This window comes from Cupressus sempervirens, chromosome 1 (assembly GCF_028749045.1).
Source record: "Cupressus sempervirens isolate cs-2001-9-10 chromosome 1, ASM2874904v1, whole genome shotgun sequence".
NCBI classification, from domain to species: domain Eukaryota; kingdom Viridiplantae; phylum Streptophyta; class Pinopsida; order Cupressales; family Cupressaceae; genus Cupressus; species Cupressus sempervirens.
In genome coordinates, this window is record NC_143118.1 from 799,222,619 (window position 1) to 799,245,400 (window position 22,782).

Below are 22,782 nucleotides of genomic sequence, written 5' to 3' on the forward strand. Positions count from 1 at the left end.
TTTATTCTATCAACATGTATAAAATACAAAGATATTAAAATCTAGTGATGTGCACCTAATGCTGGTTCTACCCGTGATAATCTTTGTTATTACAGAGTCCTTTGACTTTAAGGTAAATGATTCTTATTTGCACCCAGGATCCTGACACTTCTCTCTGTATTTAATTCTTTCTAAGATTAGTCTGGAGACTTGTCCTGCTTTCAGTAACCATTCATTATGCCCGATAATTATAAGAAGACTTGCTTAGTGCAAAAGAACAAACTTCTTGTCACCTCCCAATTATAATAGCCGCTGCCAGATAGGACAAATAATCTCTTACGCTCAATGATAGCAATTCACTATGCCGGATGATTGTAAGGAGATTCGCCGATTTCTGAACAAAACAATTGTCTCTTTCCCGTTGCAATAATCTCCAAATAGGACAAAAGCCTCTTGTACACGATGGGTTACTTGAACCGAATGATGTCTTTTCTCCGCCACGCGATGGGAAAGAGCATTTACCAATCAATTTACATTCCTCTAGACTTTCTCATCTACATTGGTTCTAACAGGATTCCATGTCAATATTCGCTTCTCAGAATTCTTTTGTTTTTTTTTCCTATCACAAATAATACTTGATGAATTTCTCCGCTATAGATAAAGGAAGCCGCCTGATGAAGATAAACTGATTTTTGTTGTTGTCTACACAAATGATTTCCCAAGACTGGTGTAAAAAGAAGTCCACGTTGGGTTTTTCCTTGAATTAATCTTTCTGTATTTGTTGGCTCCTAAAGGACTGTCTATGCTTGGCATGTTTCTTCCACTAGGTTAGGGAGTTCGTAAGGAAAGGAATGCAAAGTATATCTTCTTTTGCAACTTTCAGAAATCAAGCCTGCTATCTTCCTTCTTTCATCTGGCTTTTAAAAGATGAAATTTGGTTGTGATTCCTGTAATGTGCCAACTGCCTTATTAATTAAATAATAGTTTGTTAATAACTATTATATTTTTTATTCACAAATTCGTATTATTTATTCATTTTCCAATACTAATTATAATATAATATTTTTTACTAATATAATATAATTAATATGATGTCTTTCACTATAGAAAGAATTCTAGAGAAGGATCGCAATTCGAAACATTACACCCATGGGAGTCTTGAGATCTTTACTTGCAGAGCATTCTGCCAAAACCAAACACCACATCCCATTGAAGACACCCGATTCCTTGCTAGAGAAGATAATTTCTTCAAGAGGACACTCTTAGAAGCCATTGAAATCTCTAATCATGCTTCTAAACTCATTAAAGATGGTGGTTGGAACCTTACTTGCTCTTGGTAGACCCTATTGTCCCAGCTTTAAAGTTAGCCCCCACCTCCCTTTCACTCGCCCTATTCATCCCCTTTACAGACCAAACGCATCCTGCCCGTCCTTCTCCCATACCTTCTCCCTTACTTTCCTTTTCCCTCATCCCTTCTCCTCCTCCTCCTCAGTCCCCTCTCTCTCCTTTTGCCCCCTCTCTCTCCTTTTGCCCTTCCCCAGCTTCAAAGTCAACCCCCTCCTCCCCTTCACTCGTTTTATTTGTCCCCTATCTAGACCAAAACCCTCCTCCCTGTCCTTCTCCCTTGCTTTCCTTTTCCCTCATCCCTCCGCCCCTCGTCCCCGCCCCCCACCAAGACTCCTCTCTACTTTTGCCCTTCCTCTCATCTTCTTGGCCCCCCTCCTTTTCTTCCTTTGTTGTGGCTACTTTCTCCCCCTCGGGTCTTTCCTTCCTTCCTCCTCCACCCTTAATGTTCTTGGTCATATACCTTGCCCTTCCCATCTTTTTTTCCCTTCCCCTCTTGTTCCATTTCCCATCTTTGTTTTAGTTTGGGTTTTTTTTAATGTTTGTTTTTATGCCTTTTCTGGTGTTTGGATATGTGGAGGTGTTTTTTGATGGGTTTTCATAATTGCAATCATTTAGTGAAATAGCAAAAAAATTGTGGGAAATAGTAGTAAACCTAAAAGCAATGTTGATGGGGAAAACCTTCAACATGTCATGATTCACTACAAAACTGACTTATGATGTTGAAGATGCGGTTAGGAAATTTTGGTCGAAAGTTTCATGAAGTGCTGAAGTGTTGTAGAGTCGAGAAGTAGCATGGGAGATAGGTAATTAGAAACAAATTTTCTCTCTCTCTCTCTCTCTCTCCCCCTCTCTACATTGTATATATTGCATAGCTTGATTGATACTATTTTTTTAACATTAATTTTGTTTGTATAAATTTCAAATATTTAAACTTTTGCAATCGAAAACAAAAAGATGGTAACAAAGCTATTTATTTATTGCGATATGATCTAAAAGAGTATTCTAACAAGTTTTGTCTCATTTATTTTGGTGGAAAGGAAGAATCCTATAGTAATCATTATTATCATTTTAGGCTTGTCAATTATGACATTTAAGCTCTTACAATTAATCAAATTGCTAGATATTTATAACTTTACCCAAAACTAAATTAAATAGTTAATGCAATTTAGTCTCAAAGTTCAACATATATAAAGTTGATTATTTTCTCTTTTGGGATCGATTGTGTGATAGTTTTTATCATCAACATTTTGGATAATACTACATGATCCATCATTAGGATGTAGGAGAGAAAAGGAATTCAAAATATAGATTGTAGACTTAGCAAGAATTAGAAAGAGGAGTAGGGGGGAGAGAAAACACATAAAACAAGGTTGACAAGACAAAAAATGAGAAATTAAAAATAAAAATAAGGACAAAAACAAACACCTTCAAAAAATACAAATAACCTTAGTAAAGAAAAAGAAAAAAGAAACAGTAGGAGGGTATATTATACCAAAAGACAAAAAGGCCTATGCTATATATATATATATATATATGCATGTGTGTGTGTGTGTGTGTGTGTGTATGAGATTAAGGGGCTCTCTAATGAATGGTTCATAAGGCACATCACTGACTAAAGGTTTCACAAATGGGGTTGCAAGCAAAGTGGCCTTAGCCTTGGAAGAAACAATATGGCTAAGCATGCTTAGCTCTAAATACTAGGATGAGTGACCTCTTGGGAAGTCCCAGTGCTTAACCTCTATAAGCATCATCTAGATGCAATAAGTGCTAAGTGTTCCATTCATTTTCATGAGAGATGGGTTCTTGTAAACTGGTATTCATGAAACTTGGGTCAACGAGTTTAACTTAAAAACTACACAAATGAATCTTGAAAGGAATATTACAATTTGATTTGTTGTGGAAAATATCTCCTCGTTATCAATTGACGAGCTTAGAGGCTTTTTAATGAATGGTTCATAAGGCACAAACTTGATGAAGGTTTTGCAAATGGGGTTGCAAGCAAAGTGGGCTTAACCTTGGAGTGAACTTTGTGCTTTAGTGTGCTTGAGTTGGAGTAGTATTGGGATTGTGACCTTCCAAAGGTTTCAATGCTTCACCTCTGTGAGCATCACTTAGATACAATGAGTGTAAGTGTTCCTTTTATTTTCTTCAGAGATGTGTTCTTGTGAACCACTATTCACGAACCTTGGGTCACTGAGTGAGTAAAACTACAGAGTTGAATCCTGATAGCAATATCACAATTTGACTTTTTGTGGAAAATATCTTCTACTCATTAATTGATGTGCTTAAGGGGCTTTGTAATGACTGGTTGATAAGGCACAACACTTGCTGAAGGTTTTGTCAATGAGGTTGCAAGCAAAGTGGGCTTAACCTTGGAGGAAACTCTGCGGTTAATTAAGTGTGCTTGAGCCGGAGTAGTACCAGGATGGACGACCTTTTGGAAAGTCCTAGTGTTTCACCTCTGTGAGCATCACTTAGATGAAATGAGTGCTAAAAGTTCTGTTGGTTAGATATTTTGCAACCGACAGTTTTGGGGTAAAAATCCAGTAGCAAAATAGGATGACCAGCTACAGTGTGTGAGATAGAGTCTCTCTTTACCTTAAAGGGAAGGCTCCCTCTTCTCACCATTCCTTGGATCAACTCAAGGTAAGCAAGAAGTCAAGAGATTTTGTAAAAAAGGTGTTACCAATATCCTTTCTTCTTAACTTTCAAGAAAGAATCCACTTACTCGTAGAGCGAGTAATGGGCAGGGTGAATCTCTAACTACACTTCTATCAAGAGCTGAAAACAATGATACCGATAAACATTCACTAACTCAAAGGCTAGCTGAAAATATACCAGTTTGACTCTAAGTCCGGTCGTACTTCTATATGGAAAAGCTTTACAATTAGGACACAAAGACTCCTAAAAGTAAGAATAACTTAAACTATTTTATGAATTAAGACTGAAAATATAAGCTGCAGACAAAGCTTCTAGCTATATATTCTCACAATTGCTCCTGGTCAAAGCTTTGGCTTCAATTGCTTCTTAACTCTTTTCTATTCAATTCATGAAATACAATTATCAATAACACAAGATAATATGAATCAAAGATAACTTGGATGAATTATAGACAAAGCTTACAACTCACACAAATAACAGTCTCACTTAATCAAAGTTAAGTCTCAAATGCTCTTTTCTATTCACTTTCTCTCAAAAATAGTGCTTACACAAACAAAGTTTTGTTGGCACAATTTCTCCAGAGCTCTCTTGCATAAAGATAATGATGATTTTACAATGAGGGGGCACTCCTTTATATAGGCACAGGAGTTGAGAAAAAGGTGGAGGAAAAAGTGGGAGCAACTCAACCAACTTTGACCTAGTCTAACTACAGAAGAAAATAAAGGGTTACATGCAGTTGCACATGCAACTCACATTACATGTAATCACATTTTTTCATGTAATGCATCCTTTACACCTACTAACATGAAATAAAAACAAAAACAACAATTTTAAAGATTGTTTTTCAGTTTTGAATTTGACAATGATGTCACACACTGTTGGAAGATCAGCAATTTCCATAGTCTTTGATATGGCTTCCACTCTCACTGCATTTTCATATGCTGATTGCACAACTCTGGAATTTGCTGTTGTAGTATCTAACAAGTGTTTTGTCAAGGATTTATACAATACAAACTTGTTCATATTGTTGAGATGATGAAAGGCAAGACTGCTTTCCATTGGAACTAGGAAGGAAGGAGAGCATCTGTAGAAATCAAGGACGCTATAGCACATGCTCCTGTGTTGGTATGTCCAGATTATACTAAAAGCTTCATTATGTACAATTATGCTTCAGAGCATACTCTTTCTACTACTCTGATGCAGAAAAATAATGAAGGTGTTGAATCACCTATTTTATTTATGAGTTGTCCTCTAAAGGCTCATGAATTGAAATACAATCAAATGGAGAAACATGCTTATGTTGTTGTCAAGGTAGTGAAGCATTTCAGATTCTACATTTTGAATTCACATATCATTGCTCTAGTTCCGGATACTGTAGTCAAGACTATCCTGACTCAGCAGCATTTTGGGACAAAAAGAGGGAACTGGATTGCCAAGATTCAAGAGTATGATATGGAGATATGCCCTACCAAGATAGTTTGTGGTAAGGGACTTTGTCAGCATATGGTTGAAAATGAACCATTGCAAGTAGAAGATGAAAACTCTTCCTCACTTCCTACTGTATTGTTTGTTAGCACAATGGATGATTGGTTTTCCGACATGGCTTATTATTTAAGTTATGGTGAATGTCCTCCACACTTGACATGCAAAGAGTGAAGGACTCTCAAGTTGAAAGCTTCTAGTTTTATTCTTTGGGAAAACGGTCTCTACAAGTGAGCACTACATGGAACATTTTTAAGTTGTGTTGATAAAAGTCAGCAAATCCAACTTTTGGATTCTTTTCATAATCAGGTTTGTGGTGGACATTTCTCAGCACCTATCACTGTTCATAAGATTTTGAGAGCACAATATTATTGGCCCACGCTTTTTCAAGATGCTTATCAATGGGTAAGGAAATGTGAGTTATGTTAGCAGTTTGTTGTTAAGCAGAAACTTGCTGCCCTTCCATTAAAAGTCAGTTGTACTTGATGAGCCATTTCAACAATGGGGAATTGATTTCATTGGTACTATTAATCCAACTTTGAGTAAGGGGTCATACTCATATATTAGCAGCAATAGATTACTTCACCAAATGGGTTGAGACAATTCTATTAAAAGGATCTACATTAGAGATTATTTGTGACTTTTTGAAGTAGAACATCATTTCACGTTTTGGTATTCCAAATAAGATTGTCACAGATAATGCAGCTGCTTTCTGTTCCAAGGAAGTTATTGAATTTTGTTTCAATCATGGAGTTGCCTTGGCACATGCATCTTGATTATTACCCTCAAGGTAATGGTCAAGCGGAATCAAGCAACAAAAATTTGGTCAACATCATGAAGAAGTTGATTGATTCAAATCAGTAAACTTGGCACATAGCTTTGTTTGATGCTTTGTGGGCAGATCGGATCACTCCGAAATGGGCGATTGGAATGTCACCTTTCCAATTGTTATATGGGATCAATGTTGAGATTCCAATAACTTTAGAGCTTCTCGCTGTCAAGTTAGTATGTGCTATTGAAGATCAAACTTATTCAGATGCACTAGATAAGAGAATTATGTTTCTTCAATAGTTAGAGGAACAAAGAAAAGAAGTGGTTGACACGCTTGCTGCTCATCAGCAACAAGTAAAAGTTCTTTTTGACAAGAAGGCCAAGTATCGAGAATTTCAAATTGGTGATCTTGTCCTACTTTGGGACAAGAGGCGAGAACGAAAAGGAATGCATGGCAAATTTGATTCTCTTTGGTGAGGTCCTTTCACAATTCATCAGATTGTGGGCAAAAACAGTTTCTGGCTTGCATATCGTGATGGAACACCAATGGCGCTGCCCTAAAGTGGACAACATTTGAAACATTACTTTCAGTAATTATCAAATAAGTACACCTTGTATATAGTTTTGGTTTTTGAGTTGTAGTTTAGTTTTTGTTTTCTTTTGTCGCCTAATTCTATTGCCCAATGGAGTGGATAAAGGCACTTAGAGAATTGGATTCTATGTCACTCTATGTTTCCAAGAACAAATAACATTCCCCAGACAGAGCCAGCTATTGTCTTACATTTTGTCACCACAAAATGTTGGTAACAACACAACTTTTTCAAGCTAGTTTCACGTTTCTCTAAGTTTGAATTTGATATTCAATTGTTTAATGTTGAACCATTGATCAATTTCAATTCATATATCAAATTGTTTTACTGAAGGCCTTCATCAAGTCTTTTTGTTTTGCTTTTTGTCGAGCCTTTGCTTGATTTTTGAAGCCTTCATCGTCCGTTCTTTGCTTTTGAGTTTGTGTTTGTTTGTTTTTAGTCCTTTAGTTTTTCTCATGTCATGCCTTTCGTTTTTCCCTTTGATTCGGTCTAGCCTAGAGGTCAATCGGAGTTGTTAGTCAAGAGTTATGCCCATTTTAGTGCTTCAAAAGTGGACCTTTTGGGTGCAACAGCACAAATTAAAAATATGATGTTATATTTTCAATTTGATTTTCACTTTTTGATAAATATAACTTATATTCACTTTTTGTTATGTTTTTAAGCTACTTTAACTTTAAATTTTTAACTTAAAGTGACTATAATGCACTTTATGCGATAATTTTAAGTTGAGTTACTTTTTAGTTTTTCACTTAAAGTAACTATATAACTATATAGTTTCAGTTTAATTTTTGGTTTTTAAATTCAAATGTTTATTTAAATGTTACTTTTAAATGATGTTTATATGTTATATTTCAAAATATGATAAATAAATATTGTTTATGACCCATTTTGTAACATTTTTATAATTTTAAGTGAATTAAATGACTTAAAAGTCTCCATAAGTGGACATTTTATATGCAATAACATGTAAAATCCATCAAAAGTGGACATTTTACATATCACTACATATAAAGTTTACTTTGGTGGACCTTTTTGATGTGATTAATCAAAAGTACATCATAAGTGGACCTTTTTGATTCTATTGCATCAAAAGTGAAGTTTTCATGCTTAGGCCTCTAAAAGTTGAGTTGCATTTCAAAATATGCTTCCTCCCTGAAAAGGTCTGTTTTGGCCTATGAGCACATATTAAAATATGTAATGGCACCCAAAAAGTGTGATTTTGGAGAGATGCATGTTTTAAAATGTGCAAGTGACCAAAAAGGTCCGATTTTGATCAAAAGACATGTTTTAATATATGCATTGACACTCCAAAAGTCCGGTTTTGAAGAACAACATGTTCTTGCCCTCCAAGAACCCGATTTCGATCATAACTAGAGATTTTCTCAATAGATATGCATGAGATTTCTTCCATTGGAGTTGTTTTTGGTTGGCAATGATCTCTTGCTTTTAAAATGGATTATTTAAGCTCAAACGTTTTTGAAAGCTTCATGATAGAGCACATTTTTGGAGAAATCAACAAATAAATCCATTTTTGATGCATGTTTTAGCTCCCAAGTAAATCGATTTGGCATATTTTGGAGGTTACATTGCATTGTGGCTCATATTTTGGTGTTTAATGATCAAAACGTTTTGATCTTGTATCATGGGGAAAAATGTTTTTACCAAAAATGTCCCACAAGCATGAGCATCCAAAAATGTTGGATTATGGAGCATGGATAGGGCACGTTTTGGCATCATTTAACAAGAATTCCTTGTTTGCTGCCCTCTCCCATTCGAATTGGTTAGGTTGGAAAAAGTCTAAGTGTTTTTGAAGAATATTTCAAATATTGGAGCATCTTTTTCCTTCATTTTTGGCGCATGTAAGTGGACTCTTTCTTTCTTGCTTTAAATTTATGCTTATCTTGCTGATTTTATGCATGTGATTACTTGATGGTTGCCGCTTGTAAAAATCTTTGCCATGGAAAGTGCATTTTTCCTTTAAAAATGAAGTTTTTGTTCATTTTCATATTTTTTGATTCTTTCCCAAGTCCCAATTTCGAATTTGAGTGTTGAAGTGAATTGCATCTTGGTATGTTTGAGTCACTTTCCAAAGGTACGTTGTTTCTTTTGTGTTTTGCGTTTTGTGCTTGCTTGCCAGTTTTCTCCACTTGGAGAAATTGCAAGTTCTTTCCCAAGAACTTGTTTTTGCTTCATTACATGAGAAAGCATCATCACATTCCACTTTTCGTTTCCATGTCACAACACTTCACATTCCATCTAACAAATGCAATTACATGTTTTCCATCTCATTCACCATCTGCACATGCATGTAATCCCATTTTCCACTTCCATTTTCACCCATCTCACTTTCCGCATCCACTCGCACGACACGATTACACAAAGTCTTACATGTAATTACATCCAAAAGGTCCGATTTTGATTAAAAGTCACTTTTTGAAAAGTCAAAAAGATGTCATTTTCATCTCCCATGTACTTTGACTTCCCCTTTTTATCAAAAGTGACTATAAAACTCATTATCTCACTTTCTTTTTCCATTCCTCCATATGCATTTGTGCCTTCATGAGCAAATACATGTTTTCGCATCTTTCCGTGCTTTCCATCTCATCCTTCATTCACACTTACATGTGAAGTGCATCCTCCACCTGTATTCACATCTCATTCCACCTTCCATCTCCCGTTACATCTTGCATTTACATATATTCGTGCAATAATTTCTTGAAAATACTAAGTCACTTTTGAAATCAACAATTTTCATTTGCACGCATTCCCATGCATTCCACTTTCACACATTCTCATTTCATTCCATCTTCCATATTCTCATGTTCATATCATTTCATTCCGCATTTCATTCATTTCATTCCATACTCCACTGCATATGCATATGTTTTCTCTTTAAAGTCACTTTGTCAGATTTGCAAAATCTCCAATCCATTTTCAAATCTTCACTGCTGATCCAGAATCCACTTTGGAGATTCCTTCTGATGATGTATTTATGTTTTGGGATTTTTGTGTTGCAGCGCAAACACAAGACATGTCCTCACCATCAAAATCCAAAGGCAAAATGAAATATCAATATGATAAAGAATTGGCTCATGCAGCTCCTTTGTCAGTTATATCTATTCTGGATAACATAATGGACACAAAGATTGGTCATGTGGATGTGGCTGATTTTCTACAAAGAGTCGAAGCTCTAGCTAGTCATGAAATGAAGCGTATTAAGAGAAGCAACATTCACTTGGTGTCTACGTTTCCCATGGCAGCTATAGAACCTGATTTCATTCTTGGATGTGCACGTCGTTTTACTCCCAAGACGAAGACTATCAAAGACGCTGATGGCAAGGTTATCATCACCCTTGATCTTGAGGTCATTGAGCAAATATTCAAGGTTCCACATAAAGTAGAATGTGCTGATTTGACCAAAGAATCATCATTGGCATGTTGGAATGGGCAAAAGGGTGATTATCAGAAGTATGTCAACCTTTACTGGTTAGACAATAAGAGAAGTAACTTCTCTAGATGGCCAAAGACCGTTCATCGATCTAACTTCAAACAAGAATATAAGGATCTCATCATCCTCCTCAGCAGGATTTGTGGCTTTAAAGATTCTATTGGTTTCAAGCCATGGATGTACAAGTTCATGTTTCAAATTATGGAGAATAAAGAACACATCTTTTGGAGAGAACTTATTAGTACTACACTCTACCAGCAGATATGCAATGTGAGAATATCAGTACCCTTTACATGAATTCTTATCTTGTTTATATTGCTGTTGCCATGGGATCTTTCTCTGGTCTTTCTACCAAGGGAGATCGTCTTCAGGTTCCTATTTGGGATTACTATGACCAAATTACTTTGGCAAATAGTGAATTCCATTACAAAAGAGTCCAAGATGCCTTCTTTGGGCATTTCCGGTGCTTGTTCAATAAGTAGTTATTTGTCAAAAGAGTATCTGATGTAGCATGGGAGAAGGTGAACCAATATGGCTATACTTCATTCAGTTTTCCACTTTCACATACTTGAGAGTTGGATATTTCAAAGGTTAGCCATATACCTTACCTAGGTATGCTACAGATCGAATCATCTTGATGGAGCTAGTTAGACAGCTCATGGACATGCAGAGTGATCAACATGCTTTGCATAGGCTTGGTTTTGGCATTACCTCAGCTAAACTTTTGGCTATTGGCAATTATTCAATCTTTTCAATTCCTAAAGCAGAGAACATGGAAGTAGAGTTACAATTGATAACCTTGAAGAAGTTCAAAGCCAGATATGATTTTGATTATCGAGAGATGAATTCTCAAATGAAAAGAGCCTAGACTCATGTTCATTTCATTGAGGATATCTGGATTGATATGAGGACAGAACTTGACATCATGAAGATGGACTATTGCAGATTAACCCTGCAACAGATAATTGATTTTAACATGTTGGAAATCCCTTCAGATTTCCAAATTGAAGATAATGGCAACATCCTTGATTCAGAATTTCATCAAGCCGGCTTTGATAAGAAGTGCCCTTTTCCTATTCAATGGCAACAAAAGGAAGGCATGTCTATCATGGATAGATTTCAATCTATCTTGGTAAACACCAACAAATTGTTGAAAAGTAAAGGCCTTAAAAGAGTAAATTCTAAGATGGGTTTGGATTGTGGAAGTTTTGGTCCTTCTGGCAGGAAATTACAATTGGAAATCATAGGAAAAGATGGTGCCTCATCTTTTGATGCTAAGGGTTCCCTCAAATTCAAATTGAAGGGTGGAAACAGAGCTAATTCATCTCAAGTTCCTGAACCAATTCAAGAATCAGTGGAAGAATTAGAAGAGGAATTGGAAACAAACTCTGATAAAGGAGATTCAGATGAAGGGGAAATCACGATCATATCTCCTCCAAAGCCTGCACAAGCTTGTACATCTTCTATGCATAAAGAGCCTTTTTTGCATGAGGTTGATGATGATGTGGATTCATTCTCCACTCTTTTCATTCCTTCCATTCTAGTTTCGGAGGTTAATATCATGACTCTTCCTATTTCCTCTGCTACTCCTCGCATCTTGGTATATGAACAATATGATCATTTAGCAAATGTGTTTGAAAATTTTCCAACTCTTACCAATGGTCAAGTGTCCCAACTTGATACATCTTTGACATCATTTGAGCTTTTCATGATAGAGTCTTCTCAACATGTTTCTATGACTTCAACAGTACAAACTGAATCCTGCTCTATTACAACGGAAATACAATTAAGATCAATGCCAATTGTTTCTACTATACCTGCTTCTATGGATGAAAGTTTCACCTTGCTTGCATGGTTGAGCAAAATAACAATGAATAGGAGAAAAGTGGTTGTTCCTCTGGACAATCTTCCTGTTAGGAAGACTAAATCCAAATTTTTGAAAGACAAGATTGTTTCTAGAATTTTGGTTGATTCTGATAAAACCAAATTTGTTGAGGTTGTTGAGCCCTTGGTGGATAAATCTGTCAAGGAACTTACTCGTTTTGGTTACAAGTTTACAAGGTTTGAAATTGGAAAGCAATCACGTTTGAGTTGTTTGTAAGATGCTTAAGATGCATTGGCTAATGTATCAAAGAGCAATCATGAGCTTTGAGAAAAGAAAAATCAATTGAAATAGGTCTCTCGTCTGATTGAGGTCATCCAAAAACAATCTTCACAGAGTATTGTTGTTATGTCTCAAACATCTAAGGAGAGAAAGTTGATTGAGGCCGCTAAGTCTTGGATACATGAAATCATTTCTGAAGGAGTTCAAACCATCACGGAGACATTTGCAGTTCTTAGGCGCATCAAAGAGATGAATGAAATGGAGCGAAACTTAATCTCTTCTTTGACTCAAGAAGCAGATAACCTGAAGGAAATCCTTGATGATTGGGATGAAATGATAAAATTTCATTTGGATGCTATGGTCTCATGTGACATTCTTCCGTCATGTGAAATGTTCTTTAGGTTTCAAGGACTCATCGGTTACAAAGAGGAAACATTGAAGACGCTGATCATGAAGTTGTAGGTAGCCTTTGGAGATTGTCAAGTAGTTGAAACAAGTGTTACTTGTGATTTGGAACAGATGGGATGCCATGTTACTGATGAATTTGGTAATCTTTTTGCAGTAGAGAGTAAATTTAGAATATACAATCAGGATCAACGCTGATGTAGATTTTGAAGATTTTGGTTCGCACACGATGAACAAGTTTGTCTTGTATAAATCCTTGACAAAACACTTGTTAGATACTACAACAGCAAATTCCAAAGTTATGCAATCAGCATATGAAAATGCAGTGAGAGTAGAAACCATATCAAAGACTATGGAAATTGTTGATCTTCCAACAGTGCGTGACATCATTGTCAAATTCAAGGTACTGAGAAACAATCTTTAAGATTGTTGTTTTTGTTTTTATTTTATGTTAGTAGTTGTAAAGGATGCATTAAATGAAAAAGTGTAATTACATGTAATGCGAGTTATATGTATGTAAAAGGATGTAATGCGAGTTGCATGTAACCCTTTATTTTCTACTGTAGTTAGACGAGGTGAAAGTTGGTTGAGTTGCTCCCACTTTTTCTCCACCTTTTTCTCAACTCCTGTGCTTATATAAAGGAGTGCCCCCTCATTATGAAATCATCATTATCTTTATGCAAGAGAGCTTTGTTTGTGTAAGCACTATTTTTGAGAGAAAGTGAATACAAAGGAGCATTTGAGACTTAACTTTGATTAAGTAAGATTGTTATTTGTGTGAGTTGTAAGCTTTGTTTATAATTCATCCAAGTTATTTTTGATTCATTTTATCTTGTGTTATTGGTAATTGTATCTCGTGAATTGAATTGAAAAGAGTTAAGAAGCAATTGAAGCCAGAGCTTTGACTAGGAGCAATTGTGGGAATATATAACTAGAAGCTTTGTCTGTAGTTTATATTTTTGTTCTTAATTCGCAAAATAGTTAAGTTATTCTTACTTTTAGGAGTCTTTGTGCCCTAATTGTAAAGCTTTTCCATATAGAAGTACGAGTGGACTTAGAGCCAAACTGGTACATTTTTAGTTAGCCTTTGAGTTAGTGAAGGTTTATCGGTATCACTGTTTCCAGCTATTGATAGAAGTGTAGTTAGAGATTCACCTTGCCCATTACTCGCTCCACGAGTAAGTGGATTCTTTCTTGAAAGTTAAGAAGAAAGGATATTGATAACACTTTTTTTACAAAATCTCTCAACTTCTTGCTTACTTTGAGTTGATCTAAGGGATGGTGAGAAGGGGGAGCCTTCCCTTTAAGGTAGGAGAGACTGTCTCACACGCTATGGCTGGTCATCCTATTTTACAACTAGATTTTTACCCAAAATTGTCGGTTGCAAAATATCCACCCAACAAGTTCCATCCAGTCTCATGAGAGATGGGTTCTTGTAAACCACTACTCATGAAACTTGGGTCAATGAGTCTGACTCAAAAACTACACAGTTGAATCTTGATAGCATTGAACAATATGTTACAAGATTCAAGAATTGGCAGATTAACGAATTTCTGGATGATTGATTGATTAACAAAGGAACAAATGTGTTCCTTATAAAGAATTACAAGGACATTGTTTCTTTTAGAAACAACGTAGACTGGAGATGAAATTAGAAACTAAACTGAAGACAGGATAGGAAACATTCCTATTTGGACTGAAGACAAAAAGAGACAGGATAGGAAACATTCCTATCTAGACTGAAAGACGAAAGAGATAGGATAGGAAACATTCCTATCTAGACTAAAAGACGGACTACAGACAAGTAGTTGACCATTATAGAAAGTATTTAACTAAGGAGATAATATATTAATAAAGATATTAAAGATATTATCTTAATACCCTCCCTTAATGGTCAATGTACGGATGTCGAAACATTCCGGGATAACTGAGACCCTCCTTGGATCTACAGAATGGTGAAACCAAGAAGCTTTGCCAGAAGAGTGCTATGACTCAAAATAGATTACAATTACAAAACTTCATTTTTGTGAAAAAAAGGGTAAAACCCAAAATCTCACGCAACCTTGCGTATTGCAGACAACATGAAATGATTTTTAAGGAGAAAATCAACAAACCCAGAAACATAGAAACAAATTCAGAAGGTGATAATGCAGCTTCGCTTTGATTAGGAAGCTCGACAACTTGTTGTTGTCGGTAAAATGTATAATATAGCTGACGGGTAGAATAGTATCCGAACGGGCGCGTAACGCTTGAGTCACCCCTTCGGAAAGGTATATGTACACGTCCGAGATGGGCTTTGGAATCATCGATAGATCATTGTAGTCATTGTAATCGGATTGTAATCTGCAAGTGCATACATGAATAAAGTACCTGTTCTGAATTGAATCGTGTTATACATGTGTTAACTTCTTACCCTATGCGGTAAACACTTGTGCTGTTGGCTGGGAAGCATTTTGCCTTGCTTGGGCAGCGAAACGTTTTCGGCACTTGAACTTCATATGGCCAAACGCAGGCAGAACACAGACTAACCAGAGAAAATGTAGACCGACCAAGACAAAACGTAGATGGTCTAGTTGCAGAGCCACGATTTGCAAAGAAGTTCGGCCCCCAAAAAAAGACCATTAATGCCACGCGATTTGCAGACCCGAATTCGGGATTTCCTCTAGGCCAAAATCCTAGGCGGGTTTGACAGAAAATTTATGGAAACAATTTTGAAAAAATTTAAACAAATAATTTCATGAAGAAATTATAAATTTTTTCGAAAAAATTTAAGAACTAGGCTTTGATATCATGTTACAAGATTCAATAATTGGCAGATTAACGGATTTCCGGATGATTGATTGATTAAAAACTGGTTAGTACTTCTGGAATTTGATTGTGTTTTAAGTTTTTTGCATCAACGTTTCGGATCACACACAGTGATCCATCATCAGGATGAAGAGCAAGAGAAAAATAATGATTGATTGATTAACAGAGGAACAAATGTGTTCCTTATAAAGAATTACAATGACGTTGTTTCTAAAAGAAACAACGTAGATTGAAGACGAAATTAGAAACAAAATTGGAGACAGGATAGCAAACATTCCTATCTGGATTGAAGACAACAAGATAGGAAACATTCCTATCTAGACTGAAAGACGGACTACAGACAAGTAGTTGACCATTATAGAAAGTATTTAACTAAGGAGATAATATCTTAATAAAGATATTAAAGATATTATCTTAATACAATATCACAATTGAACTTGTGGAAAATATCTTCTGTGTAATGTCCCCACTACTAGAGTTAGCTTGGTATAGGAATACATTCAAAAGAAATACTAGAATTAAACAATAACAATCTTAACTACAGTAATCTAGGTGCAAGTTCAATCTTAATTCTACCCCAAGCCTTAAGGATGTCTCCAATTTGGGCTACCTAATCCTTATGAGAATCTTCACGGTTTTGAATGATATAAGATTTAGGACCATCCTCAGTTATTTCACTATCTTCTCTGGAGTACATCCTTTGATGTCTCTTCTTAGAAGAGACATTCTCTATCCAAGGCTTATCACATATTTTGGCTTTGATCTTACATCATTAATACTATGGAAATTCTATTATCTTTTAGGTATTTGGTACACAAGATCTATTTAATTTACTCATTAGTGATAACGGCATTTAGGATCTATTGAATAAAGTAAATTGCTCAACATAATTGTTTTCTCTTAACATGTGGAAGATAACTAGAAAAGCACAATAGGGAAAGGATTGAATATGACAGGTTCACATTCATCACTCATTAACAATATACAGTATCAAAGGTCAATATGACATTGATTGGGATGAATTGAATCTCAAATAGCGAAATAAATCTATAACCATTAATGAACACAAAAAATCATTGGAGCAATTTTCAACTGTTACATGGGTCTGTAGTTTCAGGTGAATTGATTGGCAATTGTTCTTTTGATTGATATATGAAATTTGGAGCCTTGGATTCTCCCTTCTTGTACAAATTGTATGTTTTAGTAACATGTATGGGTGCTAAGCAACTGATAACTTGTATGCTTATACTAATACATTCTCCTTATTGCATTTGAGTCAAATGCACATCACCTTTCAACACAGTTCAACTGATGCACTCAAATCTTTCTCTTTGTTTTGTTCACTTGTGCTAGTGGATTTTTTTGGAACTTGTCACTGTTCTAAGGGTTGCTCAACAGGGCCCAGAATCTGCTGTCTGTGGCCCAGGTTGTTTTTCTTTTTGCATTGTAAAGTCACAATGACAAAAACATAAATTCAACAATGGCAATGTGATTTGTCTGGAATTAAAATATTTAGTTTTCAATTTCAGGTTCATACGATACATGAGTGGGCATGGGCAGGGACACCCCAAGAAGGTGCTGCTTGGTTTCGATTACAGAGACTTGCTGATACCTGGCATCGCATACTGCTGATTCCTTTAACTGGCGGAGTTATTGTTGGTGTGATGCATGGTTTACTTGAAATTATTGACCAGATTAAACAGTCAAGGCCTCCTCAAAGGCGGAGCCTTGATTTAGTATCAGGTTTGTGCCCAACAATTAAGGCAATCCAAGCTGCTGTCACTCTAGGAACAGGATGCTCGTTAGGGCCAGAAGGCCCTAGTGTGGACATTGGAAAATCATGTGCTTATGGATGTTCTGAAATGATGCAAAACAACAGGGAAAGAAGAATAGCCCTTGTTGCAGCTGGTGCAGCTGCTGGAATCTCATCAGGTACAGTAACTACCTTATCTTATCTTTCTGTTGGACTTTGGAGATTGAAATAAATCTTTATCAATTCCCTGCAAGCACCTAAGTTTTTGGCTGGAACAAGAATTTTCATTTGGCTATTATAAAATTAGTTGATTTTGACTTCAATATGCATTTTATTACAGCTTGCAAATCAACATTTATAGTGATTGGCATGATAACTTGTGCCTTAAGGATAGATTCAATCCAGCCATCTCCATTTGCATACATATCTGATGCTTGTTGTCTCAAGAGATGTAGTTATCTTAAAAGCATTGCAGTGCTTTTGTATATCAAATCAGGCAACATTGTTATTATTTCCAACTTAAAAGTTTAATCAACTAGTCTAGAAGTTCTTGGCATCAATATGCTTCATAGAAACCTCCATAAGTTGTATTTGTAAGTAGCTTGAATATGACATGATAATGTCAGAATTAATCATGTAATTACGAAGTTATATTCGAGTTACATTTTACATCTAAACAGTTGGAGATTGTAGATGTTCCAGGTGACAGATATGCCACTAAGAAAATGATGATTAGAATCTAAGTTTTTAGAAGTTGAAAAGTGTTTTACATTTCACAAGTTTCCATTAACTAAACAGGTTTCTAGGATTATGTACCTGATCTTTAGTTAGTAGATCTATTTCGTATTGTGATTATATTTTTTCTTGCAATCTTGGTACTGTTGTTCAATCATACATTGTTGCTCCCTTCAAGTCTATAATTAAGTTATAAGTTAAATTTAATTTAAAGATCTTACTTGACTGGCATTGGTATAATCAATATTATATTGGCAGGAAAAAGCAGTGTCAATAGGATACTTAAGGAATATTTGTAATTTATTTTGTATCATCATATATAATGTAATGTATATCACTTGGGAAGTTGTTGATTCTTCAATGAACATTTTACAATACACGGATGCGACTTCAATGGTGGACAGAAATTGGTTATGGGCATACAATTTTGGTTAAGAAAGCTCCAGTGACTGGTTTGCATAAAAGCTAGTGTATATGGAGAAGAATTAACATGGAGTAGAGGATATAATATTGAATGTGATCTGAAGATCTATATGAAGTATTTGAATATTTGAGTATTACCTACAATGACACTTGGCAAACAGATATTGGCATAATATGGCAATCTATTGATCATTTAATGTGCCTTCAGGAAAATAAGATGTTCACGGGTGAACTTTATGTTAAAGTTGTAGCTTTAGTCGGATTGATTCGATCTGATATATATTATTGTTATTGGTAAATCATCATTTCCTATATATACTTATCCATGTTAAATTATATATATATATATATATTGTCATACTTTATTATTTATGTTAATATAATATTATTAAATGATGGTTACACTATAGAGACATGTCTTCTCCTCTCATTTATAAGTCTTCATTTGCATTTGGAACACAATCAATACAATGACATTATTAGTACATTTGCAGCGATCCTAGGAACTAACATGGTATTAGAGCCAATTTGCAAATGTGAGAAAATCAGAGATACGATAATGTGAAATGCACATACTTATTTGTGGAGAATTGATAAAACATGATAGAATTTGAAGTAGAGAAATGACACCTCACAAAACTGTTTTCTCCGTCTCCTATAGTTTGATAGATATAGTTACAATATATTCATGCCATCTTAATACAACAATATATTTTCAATCAATACAATGAAAAGTTGCAATTGTGGGTCCAAGTGCGAACAATGGTTTGAAAACTTGGCACATTTGTCAATAAAAGATTATTTGTTGGGAGGTGAATGAATGTGTGTCAGGTCTTTTGAATTTGTTGTGTTCATTGATGTCAAACCAATTTACCTTATAAGTGAATATAAGATTTGTGAGTGGATTCCCCATGCTGCAGTGAAAGATGTGTGAGAGATATTTGATGGAAATTTGTGTGATCCATCGTGTCTACCTAATCATAATAGCATATAGCTAAATAAATAGAAATAGTGTGGAAATATATGGAATTAGAAGCAACAACCTTCTAATATCCATGTCAACCGCTATCTATGAGAAATCAACAATAATTATGGAAGGCAGAGCACGTAAAGATTACATGGCATTAGCCATCGAATAGCCCAACACAGATATCCGTACCCTGGATTTTTGCAGTGGCCAATTGCTAGAAAATGAGAAATTAGAGAATGAGAAATAGGGGAAATCCTTCAGTTTGAATAGCTTGCATCTCTTGATGAATAGCAATGATGTAACATCCCGTTTTCCCGGGTCTTAATTTAACAACCAACATACTCAAAGAATATAGTTATTACTTCAATTTCATAGGAAGGCAATTATATTAGTCATGTTCGTGTGAAAGAGATTGACGGTTAAAAACAGTTAAACAAAATTTCTCAATTAAGAACTTAAAACACCATCAATGAATTTACTATAGAAAATAAAATCCACATACCATTGAATTTGAACCAAAAAATCATTGTAGGGATGCTTTTGCAATCACTCAAATGAGTCCACAAATACTACTATAACAATATCATATAATGACTTCCATCCATTGCCGCTATATCAAAATCAAATGACAATTACTATTAAAAACCACTATATAAAATTAGGGCATCACAAACCATAGTATTAATTAGGGCATCGATTACCATTGGATCATTTAGGGCTTCAGATACCACTATATTAATTAGGGCTTTAGTTACCACTGTATCATTTCTCTCCTTCCAATTGCTTAATTGTGGCAATAACTCAAGATCCAAAATATGCTCATATTTAATATTCTTATAAATGAAAACAATCCATAAATCTATCTCTCGCTTCTAGGTGTAAAAATAACTGCAAGGATAATATAACTCAATCAATCTTACCTTCTTGCATATACATTATAAAAGTAAAATACTTGTTTTCGACAAACAATTGAATGTATAGCTTATTTTTGTCTGTTGAACGTCCGACAACTTGGGGAGAGGTGAAACATTGTCAAGGGCTTAACCACCCAACTTTAGACCTTAACTTATTCCCCACACAATCTCTAACGAGAAAGGCCCTCCCTACTTAGAATAGACAGGGAAACATCTGTCATCTATTGAGCTTCCTGGTATCTAAACACACCATTTGACAGTAGGAGGATAGAATTAACAGGATCATGCATGAGCTATGAGTGTTTTATTACTTAGATTTTCGCATATGATTTCATTCTTGGTTCTTGCAAGTTAACTCCACCTCTTCACCATTTCATGGCTTCTTTGCTGGTGAATCCTAGGTGCCTGAAAGATTACGATCATTCTGTTTTATTTACACCTCTTCACCATTCTCATGGCTTCCTTGCCGGTGAATTCCTTGGTGTTTGTAAGATTATAATCATTCTATTTTTATTTACACCTTTTCACCATTTCATGGCTTCATCGCCTGGTGAATCCTAGGTGTTTAAGATTCTAAGAGCATTCTGTTCTTTGTTTCGGGAGTTATAATAGCATGGTTATTGATGATGGTTCATAAAATCATTTAAAGCTCCTTCAGCTACCATTCGGTTCCATAAATGATATTTCAATCACAGAGATAAAAACTAAGAAGATCTACAATGGAACTCTAGGAGATGCAAGAGATCAACAACAAAGTATTTGTAAATTAATCTCAGTCTATCAATGCATAGCTGACTACAGTTGGACATTCCAATAAAAAAAGAAGAATTAATGAACATGAATGCATATACTGTATTACTCTTAGTCCTAGTAATATGTAACCGCTTACAATCGGACATACACTTAGAACAGAAAGCATTTATGAAATACAAATGCATTTAATCATGACTTGGGATATAATTGGAACCAGCTGAAGTTTTGTAAATCAAATTGTCAGTCAACTCTTCTTCAATTGTTGTAAACGTAACCAAAGTGCAATGAAGATTTATATCCTCGGCATGAACAGAACAAACACAACAGGTTTTGGAATGGCACCGGTAATGAAAGTTTAAAAGAAACAGTAGCAAATGACATGGAACAATCACCAAGCTTAAAACATAACGAGAGAATCTGAAACAGGAGGAAGTTCTCGAAACCTAGCTGGCCGCTATGATATGGCCTCTTCCTCCAACGCTATTCCAGGCTCAATACCAAATTATAAAAAGAATCACTTATCTTGCAACACACAACTATAGCAAAGATGCTTGAAATCTATGGGCGTTAAGGATTTCTAATGGAAATTGCAGGTTGCCGTATTCTAATAGTAAATCCCCAATAAATAAGAGAGGAAGTCGGTTTAAAATGGTAGTCGGGTGCTTAAAAAAATTGATTACTTCCACTCCAAATTCTCGATTTCTTATATATATAAAAAAGTGGCTCTTTGGCTACCGCTGGTTTCAAGATTATAACCCTTCAAATTCCAAGCATTGAATCGATTGGAAAAAGAGAAGGAAAGAAAATAAAAAAGGTTGGAAGAGAAGTTGGAAAGATTATAAGACAATTTGAATTGCCAAATATTAAATCGATTTATCATGCCAAGTGTTAATCAGTTAAAAACAAGAATATTAAATTGGAAAGAATAGAGTTGGAAGATTATAATTCAAATGTTATTATATTTTGAATATTATTATAATCTTATATGTACATGTAAACATCACTTTATTAAATTATAATAGTGCCAAATCATTTTTATATTTATATGCACGTATTTATTAAAATAATATGATGAAAGATTGAAAATCCTTTGAAGTATGTTTTATATTATAACTACATTATTTTAATTAAATTATTTTACGTTTTAAATTATTTATTTAATAGCTCATGTGAGTCCCACAAATGTATCCAGTTTCAAGTCGCTAGGTCCTCAACCCATTTGCCTAGTGATGGTGATGCTCCTGCCTAATTTTTTTCTGACAATGCTTCCACCCCTTCGACGTGTTTCCTGCAAGGAAATTCTCCGCAGTTAAATTATAAAATTATTTAATCATAAATAATCATAACGGTTAACCATCTTCTCAATTCCATGAATTCGTGATAAATGATCAACTAGCTTGTTATCTTCACTTGAAATTATAACTACCAACCATCTTACCATTTCATAGGATTATAACCAAATTAAATATCAACTGACTTCATGTGAATCTCAATGGCTATATTCTAAATTAGGTCAAAAATTGGAATGTAACAGATGACATGTGAAAGGCGTCAAACAACTTCCCTTTCTGTGTGCTGGATGTTGTCAAATGGAAAATAGAGCTTTGTTGAAGATGTGAAATGACCATTACACCTTTTT

General features: G+C 35.1%; 1 protein-coding gene across 1 annotated transcript in view; it reads left to right on the forward strand.

The window, feature by feature from the left end:
* The window catches only part of CLC-F (chloride channel F), a 57,929-nt gene that overhangs the window by 11,825 nt on the left and 23,322 nt on the right, over positions 1–22,782 (forward strand). Inside the window, exon 2 of the mRNA XM_089790231.1 lies at positions 17,125–17,527. Coding sequence (XP_089646357.1) covers positions 17,125–17,527 — 403 coding nt within the window. The remainder of the gene's footprint in view (positions 1–17,124; positions 17,528–22,782) is intronic.